Below are 14,224 nucleotides of genomic sequence, written 5' to 3'. Positions count from 1 at the left end.
GGGCGTACCCACCGTAGAGGCAGGAACTAAAATCTCGCCTCCCCTAGAAAATAAAGTAAAAGACTGACTGAAAAACAAGCAGTGAAAAAAAGCCAAACAGAATAGTGGCCTTCGGACCATTAGCCCTCCTCCTCGTCCATTCACGCTGGCAGGCAGCTAATCACCACCGTATCCATTCAGTGATGCAAATGTATGCCTTTGTCTTCATGGGGTACCAGGAGTGCCAGGGGTGGGGGTCTGGGCCATCACCTGTACTCACCTGGCATAAAAGGGGCTCTGAGAGCAGCTTGAGCCATTCATTAGGCTACTAAACTACAACATGAAGAGACCACTGCTGAAGAATTGATTGATTGATTATACTTGCATATTGTTTTTATTAATGTTTTTCAGTTTTGTAGTGAGTGTAGTATTGTTGTTAACTTGTTTCCCCCGAGATTTTCCCCCGAGTACCAGAATCACCCCCCCCCCCCTACGAAGTGGGGGGGGGGGGTTGATTCTGTTTCTGGACGTTAGAATCGAGACCCGCCCACTGACAGCTGTGTCTGTGTACAGTACAGCGCTGGAACTGTGATTTGGCACTTTCTGGCCAAGGAGTGGATAGAGTTTTAGGGTTGGACACATTCGACGCTGGGAAAAGTAAGCCAGATTTATGCACTATAAAACTCACAACCGTTTTATTTATTTATTTTACTTCAGTTCAGCTTTGTGAGCTTTAATTTATATGTGGATGACTAGCTAGTGGTAATCATACAACAAAATAAATAGCCTATACGTTGAGGTGTAAATTGTTCCATAACTATTAGGCAACCCTTAGCTTAAAATGATCACAATAGGTGTGACATTAGGCTACCACTTTGGTGTTCAGGTTAGACCTGCTATGTGAAATTACAGCATTACCCAGATTTGACAAAGTGCATCAAACAAAACCTGTTTCTCAATTTATGCAGTCATTACTAGAAATGTCTTATGGTAGCCTATACCAAATATAGTGTGAATCAGCTTCAAAGCTTTCCTTTATAAAGCGTAGAAAGGAAAAGATACAGTAGGTTACATCTATCTATACAATTGGGAAACTGGCTGAAAGGTAGGTAGGTAGGTAGGTAGGGGAAACTGGCTGAAAGGTAGGGGAAACTGGCTGAAAGGGAAAAAAAACTGCGCACTGCGCATGCGTGGAGTGAAACCCAACACCACGCAGCTGCTTTTGTAGGGTGCGTTCGGATATTGCACACCGGAGCGCACTCGCCTATTAGTTTGTATTGGCCAGTGCGCTCAGTGCTGTATTTCCGAACGCACCCGTAATGTCCCCACACAACACCGTTGGCATCTGGGTTGCCACGTTTGGGGTGACAAGCACACAGGTCAGTGTTGCCAGATGTGCGCCAGAAACAAGCAACCACCTTCATGAAAAAAAAAATACAGCCGATGGGGTCCGCGATGTTTCACGGGGGTCCGCGATGTCTCGCGGGGGTCCCAAGACTCCCAGGGGGTCCGCGGACCCCCTGGGAGTAAAATTATTTAAAAAAATAAAAAAACTTTTTTGGGGGACATTTCTTCATGAAAAACAAAAAACAGCCGATGGGCTCCGCGATGTGTCACGGGGGTCCGCGATGTTTCGTGGGGGTCCCCAAGACTCCCAGGGGGTCCGCGGACCTCCCAGGGGGTCCGCGGACCCCCTGGGAGTAAAATTATTTTAAAAAATGTAAAAACTTTTTTGGGGGAAATTTTTATCCCACGATTTTTGAACCCCAAAATAAGCGAGCCCTCGCTTATTTTTGCGCGGACGTAATTTGTTTGGCATTGTGGTGAATGTTGTGTGTGCTGCTGATGTTTGTTGTGTGCAGCTTATGTCAGAGTGTTTGTGTTGGAGCGCCTCAGTGCGGCTGCAGAGTTCATGTGCAACATCTTGCATGTGTGGCTGTGGCTTTACAGTTTTCCTTCGCCGTGTCTGTAGGTCACGGCCTGGAGACCCCAGGGTCTCCAGGGACCCCTAAGGGGGGGGGGGGCCGAACCCTCTGGGTATTTTTTATTATTTTTTTATCCCTAAAGGATCTACTGTACACCCACCTGGAGTGGACCCTGGGGACACAACAAATCATATTCTTTGACTTCTCCAGTGCCTTCAACACCATCCAACCACTCCTACTAGCTGCTATCTGCAGTGCAGGTGGACCACAGCCTGGTGGCCTGGACTGACTACCTCACTGGTAGACTGCAATACATCAAGGCGCACCCCAGGGCAGAGTGCTGTCTCCCTTCCTGTTCACCCTCTACACCTTTGACTTTCGTTTCAACTCAGAAAGGTGTCACCTCCAGAGGTTCTCTGATGACACCGTCATTGTCAGTCACAGGGCACAACACGGACAAACATGATGAGAGGTGGTGTGACAGTAACCATTTTTGGCTCAACGCAGGCAAGACCAAGTACCATTGCCCTGGCCGTTCTCCAACAAGAGGCTGCTACCCCTCGCTCTAGCAAGGAAAGCCTGCAGAAACATGACTTCTGCTTTCACGCTGTGCATTGCACATTGCGTTCTTTTGCCTACACATACGTCATGTCCTAGTATGAGCGAATAGGGGAAGGGGATCAACGTCATGTGATGCCTTTGTTTAGCCCCCAAAAAACGTCACCTGTCCCGAAATGGGGCCAAACGGTGCTTATTGGTCAAAAACCCGGATGTATGTCTCAAAGAATGACATTGCGTACAGTTTATTTTAGATAAAAGTGTTCTTTATCAAAAATATTTGATTGGGTTAAATTACATTTAGGAATGAACACTGGAAGCTGCCTACTTTTCATTAAGCAATAGTAATGTTAAACACTTAGCACTAATCGGAAATCGAATCGGAAATCAATTTATTGTTACATCCCTATTTTCCATCTTCAGACAGTCTCTCAACACACCGCGGTGAGATTATAGCCTACGTGATGACAACTTTTGATGATATGCTGGAGGAAGTCGGGACGTTCGGCCCCTGCCAGAAGCGCATCTTCGCAATGCTCTGCCTTGTGTCACTGCCGTTTGCCGGTGCGCTCATCAACGTCGTGTTCCAGGGCTTCACTCCGGAGCATTGGTGCCGTATCCCGGCTGTGACAGAGATGAGGCAGCGCTGTGGCTGGAGCCTGGCGGACACACGCAGGCTCACTGTTCCCCTGATCAACACCTCTGGAGAGCTGCTCCACAGCACATGTAAGCAGTACGACCTGGATTGGAACGCCACCGGACTCACCTGTGACACACAGAAAGTGAACCAGAGCAGAGCTGGCCTCATGGCATGTAAGGTGTGTACCTCTTTTATATTTGATATACAGTACGTATACCTGTATAGTATATATAAATGTACTTACTTACTTATATAGAAATGCATTGTCCAATCGACCCCAAATTTGAATCACGTAACATTAAATCTATCCAAACTTGGAACCACCTGTTGAGGGGCCTCTAAAGAGTACACCGCCAAAATCGCTCTCACATCTGCCAATAGGGGGTCGACACAAATGTGAAAAGTTGAAATGTATGACGTCATAGAAAAGCTATTGCTGCCTCTGGTCCTGATGGCTGCAACGACTTGCACAGCCCTGGGAAGGCCACCCAGCCTGGCGGAGATATACACCTTTCTAGTTATGCACTGAAGTTGTGTGCCACAACATGCGTGCAACCCTGTCACAGAAAACAAAAATCATGTGAGTCACGTGACACAGAGGAAATAACATCACCAAGTTACCTACAGTACTGACATCATGGGTAGACCAAAGGTAGGTTCTCTTTTCAGTTTTTCATATTATAGTGAACGAATAAACAGAGGCGACATTATTCCTCAGTCTGAAAGGACTTTGACTACTGTCAAAGGTCATGTAGGTCATGGAATGTCATGGAATGTATTTGTTAATTGCAACCATGTTACTGTAGAGTAATAGGGTCGCACTACAGCTGTCCTTAGATGGTTATTGTCTCCGCCAGGCCGAAAGGCATGGCGAGAGAGTATGTTTTACCCCCTGTCCGTCCGTCCGTCCGTCTGTCCGTGTGTCCTTGTGTCCGTGTGTCCTGTCCGTCCGTTACCACCTAATCTCCGGCACCGCTGGCCCGGCCGCTGCGAAACTGTGCACACACACTCCCTGGATGCCAAGTCAAAACCTCTGGCCCAAATGTTTCAGATTGGCCTACTATAGCGCCACCAGGAGGCCGATTTGTGCAAAACACATTTATTGATACTACTCCTACAGATTTTGTCCAAAAATCACAAAAATCGGTACACATTATCTCTATAGTCATGTGATCAACACGGATCTATCCAATTTCCCATATTACATCCTGATTGCCTAAGATTGGCTTCCAACGTTTGCAGGATTGGTCCGTTTTCAAACAAAATGCCTCAAATCATGAACGCAGCTTGCGATTTCCGTGAAATTTCACACGCACATTTCTATTAGGCCGAGGAAGAAATGCCACCCTTTTACCATTGGCCTGTTATAGCGCCACCAGCAGGTCTAATTTTGCAAAACACATTTTTGGAACAAAATGCCTCAAATCATGAATGCAGTGTCCGATTGCAGTGAAAAGCCTAAGAACAAATCGCACCCTTTTCACATTGGCCTATTATAGCGCCACCAGGAGGCCACAATAACCTACCTGACCTGGCGGAGACCTGTGCTCCGAGGAGCACTTTTTCTAGTTATTATTGAATTTGACATAAAACCATTTGTGTGATGCGAACATGCTGATTTGGGGATTACATTGCAAAACTTTTCATCATCATTTTGTTTAATTTCTGACATTGTTGTTTAATTATCATTCTAGGAGCCATTAGAAGAAACTAACTTGAGATGACTGAAGAACATGTCACATGCTACCTGAAAGGGGCTTCAGTTTGAGATAGGGGACAAAAACTGCAGCCAAAGGACAAAGAAAAGAGTGCGCCTACAGTAGAGCTTCTGTGTGAAGTCACTGTTATTAACTTTGCATTTCCTGTATATCCATAATCAAAGGGCTTAGTCATTTATGTCGAGTGCCAATTTACACTGACATCGGTCTGTGTGATGCGTCACATTTGTGGTGCTCCTATAATGGTCAGAAGTGAAATCTCTTTTGGAGGTGCTTGCATGTATGTGCATTGATGTATTGTTTGTGCTGTAAATCTGTCCATCCACGTGTGTGTGTGTGTGTGTGTGTGTGTGTGTGTGTGTGTGTGTGTGTGTGTGTGTGTGTGTGTGTGTGTGTGTGTGTGTGTGTGTGTGTGTGTGTAATGATTACACAAAACAAAGTTGTTTTAAAAGACGAGGAGAAGGTAACTTTTGTGCTTGAAAATATTTTGGATATTTGGAATTAGGTATTATCTTTCTTCTTAAAAAACGCAATATAACATGCAAAGGTTTTAGTATTATGATGGACGTTCTTCATGTATGTAGCATGTGCAGCACCCTGATGCCTGATTTACTACTGATTTAATACTTCGCAGACATACTGCAGGATAGGTTGCAACTTTTCAATGGTTACTGGCAATCAATATGCAGAAATCAACCCAAAAATGTATGGATATAGGGAAATGCAACCCTGTAATAATATATACCATACCTAGGCACTTTAACTTGTGCTTCCTGGTTGCTTAGCATAAATCAGGCTTTAGTCTCTGAGTGAAGTTGTAGTTAATCTAGGCAGTAATCACATTAACGACCCACATTCGAGAAGTCCTTTTTCATTATACCTTCCTAAGGCATAGATCTTCTTTGATAAATCAAGGCATTTTGCTTAATTGAATTGAATACATGTTTTTGTTCTTGTCCTTGAAGGATGGCTGGGAATACAACTATGAGGGGAGGCAGTCCATCGTCACAGAGGTGAGTGACAAACTGTCTACTGACTGAAATGCAAAAGTTCAACTTCTTTCAGTGTGTGAAAAGATTGTATGAATAATCACTACATGTTTTCAGTATGTTGTCTTTAAATCACTCCATAATACATCTCTGGTTATCTGGCACCAGTCTACTAACTGTTCATAGAGCTAAAACAAACAGAGTTTAGTTATTATGCTACATATACGTTTCTGGAAGATACTTACAGAGGTGCTAAGGCAACCTTTCAGATAATCAACCATTGATGAATTTCAAGTGGTGATTTCTTGAGTTGATTCTGATGGAGTATTGAGCCAGAGCAATGAAAAGTGTGCACAGAAAGGGTACAGAGAAAACGGGTTTCCAATGTGGGACTCCAATGTGCTTGGTGCATATAAAGTGTTCAGGGAAACATTACATTTCTTGGAAACATGAGCTTTAATCAGAGGAATTCCACTTGTTGATGGCTGAACCGAAGGATGCTCTTACACAATACTCGTAATCACCTTGTTGTTGATAATGCGACAATGAGTAAAACCATAATGTGGCCATAATTCTTCCTATGCGTATTTTTCTGATAATATTCCTTCTATTCTATTTTCTTTTGAAATGCCTTCTGTAGAAACTTTGAATTGCCTTTGCGTATGAAATGTGCTACACAAATAAGTTAAAGGGATATTTCACTTTAAAAAAAACTTGGGTCATTTTATCATCTACTCAGGCTTTTGTGAACCCCCCAGACCATTTTTAAGTTGCTTGATTCAGTATTTAGATATATGATATTCATTTTATCAGACACGCCCCCTTCCTATACAAACTCATTATAACTTCAAACTTCATTTTAACCATGTTAGATTTATCAAAAACACCCGTTCTTGGTTCTGGTGACTCACCCCGCCTTCCTAATATGCGAGGGAAGGCGGTGATAACTTTATTCACTTATTATTTTTCATTTTTTTTATTGTAATAATTCTTTTTAATTTTCCAAAAATAATATAAAAAATAAATGAAAAACGTTATAGAAAAAACACGGCCCCCTCGCGTATTAGGAGGGCAGGGTGAGTCACCAGAACCAAGGACGGGTGTTTTTGATGAATCTAACATTTTGAAGTTGAAGTTATAATGGGTTTGTATAGGAAGCGGGCGTGTCTGATAAAAGGAATATCATATATCTAAATACTGAATCAAGCAACTTAAAAACGGTCTGGGGGGTTCACAAAAGCCTGAGTAGATGATACAATGACCCAAAGTTTTTTTGAAAGTGAAATATCCCTTTAAGTTACAGAGGATACATTAGTATTTAAACTTTAAACAACATGTTCTCTTGGTCCTAGTTTGACCTGGTGTGTGCAGATGCCTGGGTGGTAGATATGTACCAGGCCTCCCTTAATATTGGCTTCCTGGTTGGTGGCATCGTTACCGGCTACCTGGCTGACAGGTATAACTGTGACTAATTAGCTGATAGTCAATATGTTTTATTTTATTTTATTTGTATCAGTTGCCACCTGGCACCATGGGTACGCTTTTGTAAATTGTTCCTGTTCTTTGCAGAAGGGTACACTTTTTTAATTTACCCTTTAGGTCATATCATCAAATAACTATGCCTAATAATGATATAGCATTATACATGTGATTTCCATGAGCTAAGAGGTTTAGACTGATGTATGCTGACATACAGTATAGTAGCCTACTAGTGGGGTGACTGAGGGTGAATCACACAGGACTTTAATATTCTACTATTTCTTGCACTGATGGGAATCCTCTCACTGTTTGTGCCAATGTATGTCTCTGTGCAGGTTTGGTAGGAAGATGGTTTTCCTGATATCCAACGTGTTCAATGGGATAGCGGGGATCCTGGTGGCTGTGGCTCCTAATTACATCTGCTTGTTGGTGTTCAGAACCATCTGTGGCTTTGGTGTCAAAGGAGGCTGGATTGTCACATATGTATTATGTAAGGACAATAATCATCTATTGTTTAAAGTGTACAGATTCATGTGAGTTTTGGACCAAATCTGTAGGACTATTAGCAAAAAGTGTGTTTTGGAGAAAATAGAAAATGCTAAATGGTGGAAAATCTATTTAGGCAGAAATCTATTTAGGCAGAAATCTATTTAGGCAGAAATCTATTTAGGCAGAAATCTATTTAGGCGGAAATCCATGTGGCGTAAAGCGGCTTGTTATAGCACCACCATGAGGTCGATTTGAACAATTTGGGGTGGAGTGAATCACCAAAATGCTCACAAACTAATGAACTCCTCACACTCACAGTACATTCTGACTTATATTGTTTATTTATTAGTACCTATGCTGCTACCAACATTTATGCATTCTATCATGCATTGCATTGCATTAGATTGATGCCATTAAGAACATTTCGTTGTGCACTTGTGTTCAATGACAAAATAAAATCATCCATCCCCATGAATGACCACACAGTGTAGCATTTGCATATCCCATAATTAAATTAATAGTAGCCTATTCATTATGTTACAAAATATCTCTCCAAAAGTTCTTCTGCTGGTGAATTTTAAGCACATGTACTGTGTCATATTGCAGTGACAGAGATAGTTGGGATGGAGTACAGGCGGACGGTGGGGATTCTGTACCAGATGTTCTTCAGCGTTGCTAACCTCATCCTCCCTCTGTTGGCCTACTACATCACTGACTGGCGTTGGCTGCAGGTGGCCATCGCTGCACCCTATTTCCTCTTCCTGTCCTACTACTGGTGAGAAAACACATTTGCAGTTCTTCTCTTGTACAGTGCATGGATGACCTCCTGGCTCAAATGATTGCTGGTCTATGATAACTGAAGATGGGACGGTGTGTAAAGAGTTGCTGTGAAGTCAGTCTACAACCTGTGCATATCTATCTTTCATAGTTATACATAGTCTTTGTCTGATAGGTTCATTCCAGAGTCTCCCAGGTGGCTTTTCTCTCAGAACCAGTCTGCTAAAGCTGTGGAGATCATTGAGGCCATGGCCAAGGAAAACAAGAAGAAACTCTCAACAAACATAGAGGTACATTAGCAACTTCTTTGCACCCACTGACCCTGGAGTGTGCTGGTGCAACCAGCCTTCTCGTTTTAAGAGACTTTTTGCGCTGAATTTAAGCCGGTTAAGGGACTTCCTTTTGCGTGTAATTTAGGCTCTCATGCAGTGCTTACAGTACTGTACCTCCCACAACAAGGTCCACCAATCAAGCGGTTATGTTTAGGTTTAGGTGGTTGGGGTCTGGGTATGCCATTTCTGCCAAAGGAATCAAGATTTGTACCAGCCTAAGAGGATGTGCCCGAGTCTGAATTGGTTCAGGGCAAAAAATTCTCCTCTGCAGCTGTCTTGCAGTCTTCTCGCTGATTAAAAGTCTTGCTGTGTGTTCTGCTGATGGAGTTTTGTTGATTTTGATTTTGATGTTTGCGACAGAGGGAGATTCATGAGAAATGGATTGAAAGCACAGAGGAAATACAGTACCAGTCATGTTTAAGAGCCACTACTGTGCTAAACTTGCAACACCAAAAAAATCACTTTAATTTTTGACATAGTGGAAATATTGAATGTCCTGATTTTATATATAAATCATATTCTATATCTTGTTTTTGTGATCAAGTATTCGTATTGCTTTCCTTCTTCCAGACACTGACAGATGATATAGCAGATTCCCCTACTGCCTCTTTCATGGACCTGATCAGAACTCCAAACATGAGAAAACACACCTTCATTCTCATGTTCAACTGGTGAGAGTCTTCATAGATCACAGGTCTTTAAGTCAGGTTGATCTGTTTATGATGAATGGCTTCACTGACGCACTAGGGCAGGTGACTTAGCCTTGTGAACCCTTTAACTGAACACCCTTTTTTATCTTTAGCAATGCATGGTAGGATATCTGTTTGTTTGTTTGATTGTTTGTTTGTTGGTTGGATGTTAGCATTATAATAATTTGAGATCAGATTGTCATGATACTTGGAGAGAATAAATCAGTACGCTGCCTCAAAGAGATGATTAACCATTGGGTCCAAAAGTTCAAAGGTCAAGGTCAAAATCCAGGTCAAAGTCTGTTACCAAAATAACTGGGCTGGTATGTGGGCTGGGTTTGAATGTTTAATTGTTTATATACATATGAATATAAATTGAAGCTATTTCTAGATATGACACTTCCAACCTACAGTACATCTTTTAATTACAAGTAAAAGGAAAGATCAGATCTTATGATTTCCATGCTTGTAGGTTCACCAGTGCTGTGGTGTACGTGGGCCTCATAATGCGCGTGGGGATAGTAGCAGGAGGAAATGTCTATGTAGACTTCCTGATTTCAGGCCTGGTGGAGTTTCCCGCCGCTTTCCTCATCATCTTCACCATCGAGCGCATCGGCAGGCGTCTGCCTTTCGCCACCGCCAACATCGTAGCCGGAGCCTCTTGCATCATCACTGCCTTCATTCCTGACAGTGAGGAGCCCATGGCCAAAGACTAATTCTCTTCAGTTGAATAGTTTCAAACTTATTGTGTTCTTTTCCCAACATGTGTACAGTACTGTAGACAAGTAGTGGACAGTAACTAAGTACATTTACCTGAGTACTGTACCTAAGTATTTGTTTTTTGTTTTTGTTTTTTTGCAAGCTGATGACTCACTCCGCTACATTTCAAATAGAAATGTTGTACATTTGAATTACCCTTTTTCAAAAATATTGAAAATAGCCGATCTACAAGCGGCATTGAAGCGTGACACGTTGTGAGCTTGTAGATCTGCTATTTTCTCAATTTCTTCACATTTCTGAAAATGTACTTCATCATTTGTACTTTTGAATGCTTGAGTGTTTACTTGAGTATAATACTTTGTCCACTGACTGTAGCACTATAGGAATGTGTGCTTTAACTGCTTTTACATCAGGTATGTTCTGGTTGAAGACAGCAGTGGCCTGCATCGGCCGGCTGGGGATCACCATGGCCTTTGAGATGGTGGTGTTTGTCAACATTGAACTCTATCCTACCTCAGTAAGGTGAGGTTTCATGTTTCTATCTTCTATATGTTTTTGTAGGCTATTTATTCACCAAAAACTGTGGCCTTTTCTATACTTCCTAAGTTATATTATTGCAATGTATTCTTCTTGTAAGTTGTAAAGTTGTGTAGACGACTTACAAATACGATTTTCTCTTCTTTAAGAGTGATTTGACAATATTGGATTGATTCCATGTTGGTTTTCTGTATGGGTTGTTGAGTTTTATGGTGTTAATTTCCCTGCAGGCCCTTGAGCCCCAACAGTGGTAATGGGCTGATTGGCTGTGCCTTCGATCAGCCTCTCTATCATTGGTTACCTCAAATAGGCCTACTGCCTACTTATAGCCAACATGGGCAACCTGCATTCAGTGTTGATGATGGTCTGAGGACGGAAACGTCCACTCCTTTACATTAATTTTTGAGTGGTATACATTTTAATGGCATTACTTAGACTAAAATGAAACATAACATCTCTTTTTGCCTTCGTGTAAATCTGGGTGCAGAGTACAAATGTTCTATTGCCGTGAACAGGAACGAACTAGTTCCTGAAACTGTTACGTTCATGCTTTCGTTCATGTTTGAGGACATGAGAAGATTGTCTATCCAAATGCAAGCATGTGTACAGAGAATGCTGTAGTTAAAGTTAACCAATGACACGGCTCAACTCTCTTTAATCCAGGAACCTGGGAGTGTCTGTGTGCTCTACTCTGTGTGATGTGGGAGGGATCGTTGCTCCCTTCATGCTCTACAGACTGGCTACCGTCTGGCTGGAGCTCCCACTCCTCATCTTTGGTGGGTCAAGGTTCAAATGTCAAGGTCACAATCAAGGTCAAAAATCCATCAGTAAATGCTCAGGTGGAAATGGCATATCTTGACAATTTCATAGTTTTGAAGGAGGTATTCAATTCATTAGTTCATTAGTTCAATCTACCTAGTTGTATTATAATTCATGTTTTGAACTGATTCCATAACTTATTTGTGAATCACTAATGTATCATCATCTTTGGCCTCCATGTCGGGTTTCCATACAGGAACTGTAGCCTTGGTAGCCGGGGGTTTGGTTTTGTTGCTACCTGAGACTAGAGGAGTCCCCCTCCCTGAGACCATTGATGACATCGAATTCCCTGGCAGGTTAGACCTTTTTCTCAACACTCAGCTCAACCCGATCTCCAGAGATTACCGTAACATTGCACGGAACGAGTGCACTTCATTCCGTGGATAGCCGCCTCGGAACTCCCGAATTGCGTGCATATGGTACGGCGCTGCCTTTGTGACAAAACCATTTCGGAGGCGCGCAGTCACAGGCGAATTGTCACCCCGTGAAGGACCACCGAGGGAGCTAAGGCGACCGAGTTGCCGTCCTGAACGGTGTGACATTCGCCTGTGCCTACTCAGCGCCGTTTGAGTTATGTACCGATAGGCACAGAATCGTAAATTTTATTGTGCGGACTGCTCTGCTTCCGGGTTTTTCCGTGTTGCGACTGGTTACGCCCACCGTGGGACTCGCCGTACATATGCACGCAATTTGGGAGTTCCGAGGCGACTATCCACGGAATGAAGTGCACTCGTTCCGTGCAATGTTACGGTATTCTCTGGAGATCAGGCTGCTCAGCTACACTGTAGGTGTAAAGAAAACCATTCGTAACATGTGGACAAACATACAAATTGTTCCTATCAGGTGGAAAGGTCCAAAACCATTATACTGACATGATAATAACCATGACTAACCATGATACTGACCATGATACTGACATCATACTGATCATGATACTGTACTGACCATGATACCATACCATGATTAAAGAACATGTTCCAAAGAATCACAATCTCTTGTTAATACGTTCCCAACTGGCATCGTCCTAATATTTATAAAACCCACAGACAGAGTTAAAGGTAGGGTAAGTGATATCTGTTGGTTAAAACAAAAAGTGTTTTGTTAAAAGGTCAAAGGTCTATATTCTGATAGTACTCATTGCTGTAGAGTGTAACAGGAGTAACAGTAGTCTCCCCGTCTCTCCAACTCTTTAATAAACAGAAAATACATTTCAGGTGGGTTGCCAATTGTCAGCCAATCAGGAGAGAGTACCCTTTTATCAGCTTAAATGTTATAGCGCTCCAGTTCTAATTTTGTCTGCTCATCATTTCTTTGTGTCATATCTTCCAATTTCACTTGTTTATTCTGTATCCTGTATGACTTCTGTATCTGTTTGGATACAATTGGTATCCCATCCTGAAAATGCATTTTCTGTTTAATAAAGAGCTGGAGAGACATGTAGCCCTAGAATGTCTGTGATCTTACATACATTTCATGTATTCCAAATACACAGTCATAGATTGCTCTAACCACCGCGTCGTGAGCAGCACGATCTACGCGGCGTAAAACTGCTCTAAACTCCGTCTGTACTCACCCAATAATTAGAGATATTTGACTAAACACACGTTTTTTGGCAGAACTTTCAAATGGATATGAAACTAGAGGACAATATCTGACTCCAAGTCTTAGGAATTAATTATTGGGTCAGTACAGACGGAGTTTAGAGCGTAGATCGTGCTGCTCACGATGCGGCGGTTAGAGCGATCTATGACTGTGTATTTGGAATACATGAAATGTATGTAAGATCACAGACATTCTAGGGCTAGAGAGATATGGAGACTCTTGTTACTGAACAAACACTCACACTATACAGTAGCAATGAGTACTATCATAATATAGAACTATTTAACACTTATGTGAACACAAAAATATCCCTTGCCCTACCTTAACCACTTTCATCCTGGCGTCCCTATTTTGAGCATGTAGGTGAAAGTTTTCAAAATCTTTAAAAAAAAATAGCAAAAGACCTAGAAGCTCACAATGCATGGCATCATCACGCACTGAGTATGCCATATAGATCGGCTATTTTCACTACTTTTGCTGAACACTGTCGTATACAAAGTAAAAATAGGGGATTCATTTTATGAAAAAATGATCAAATATGGAGATAAAGGTGTCTGCCCCACAGAAACTATGTTCTTTCTATCCAAGCATATTGAGTTTCCACGTGCAGGAAATAGCCCTATAAATCAGGGTTGAGGCTTTATGAGTTAACTGTATCATGCCTCAGTTGTCTTTATATACCTGTGCTTGGCCCTTAATTGTAGCCTTAATTATAGCATTTGATCAACTAGTTATTCTCAGTTGATCTCCTTAGCAAATCAAATGATGGGTGAATTGGATGCTTGCTTTTTCAGGAAAAAGGATGATCTGAAAAACCAACGCTTGAAGAACCTTTTACAATCAGATCTGTCGAATGACGGAAAGGAACCGACAGCAGTGTGATTTTCACTCTTAGTGCATGTTTGTGTATACACTTGTGACTTTCTTCATAATAGAATATTCACCATTATTATAAAAGCAGCTGTGATGTA

The 14,224-nt window shown here is 42.1% G+C and overlaps 1 protein-coding gene across 1 annotated transcript; it reads left to right on the top strand.

Annotated features, from left to right (window-relative positions):
* Window positions 1-582: 582 nt before the first annotated feature.
* Window positions 583-14,163, top strand: LOC308086280 (solute carrier family 22 member 2-like). The gene is made up of 13 exons (XM_080429763.1): window positions 583-636; window positions 2,886-3,280; window positions 5,786-5,833; window positions 7,162-7,265; window positions 7,624-7,778; window positions 8,384-8,552; window positions 8,730-8,844; window positions 9,457-9,557; window positions 10,048-10,265; window positions 10,709-10,817; window positions 11,496-11,608; window positions 11,848-11,947; window positions 14,048-14,163. Exons 2-13 carry the CDS (start codon window positions 2,927-2,929, stop codon window positions 14,133-14,135), a joined length of 1,674 nt encoding a protein of 557 aa, XP_080285889.1. The 5' UTR covers window positions 583-636; window positions 2,886-2,926; the 3' UTR covers window positions 14,136-14,163.
* Window positions 14,164-14,224: the final 61 nt, after the last annotated feature.

The sequence above is a fragment of the Gymnoscopelus braueri genome, assembly GCF_963280865.1.
Source record: "Gymnoscopelus braueri genome assembly, chromosome: 6".
Lineage (NCBI taxonomy): Eukaryota > Metazoa > Chordata > Actinopteri > Myctophiformes > Myctophidae > Gymnoscopelus > Gymnoscopelus braueri.
This window is presented reverse-complemented; position numbering and strand designations above follow the sequence as displayed.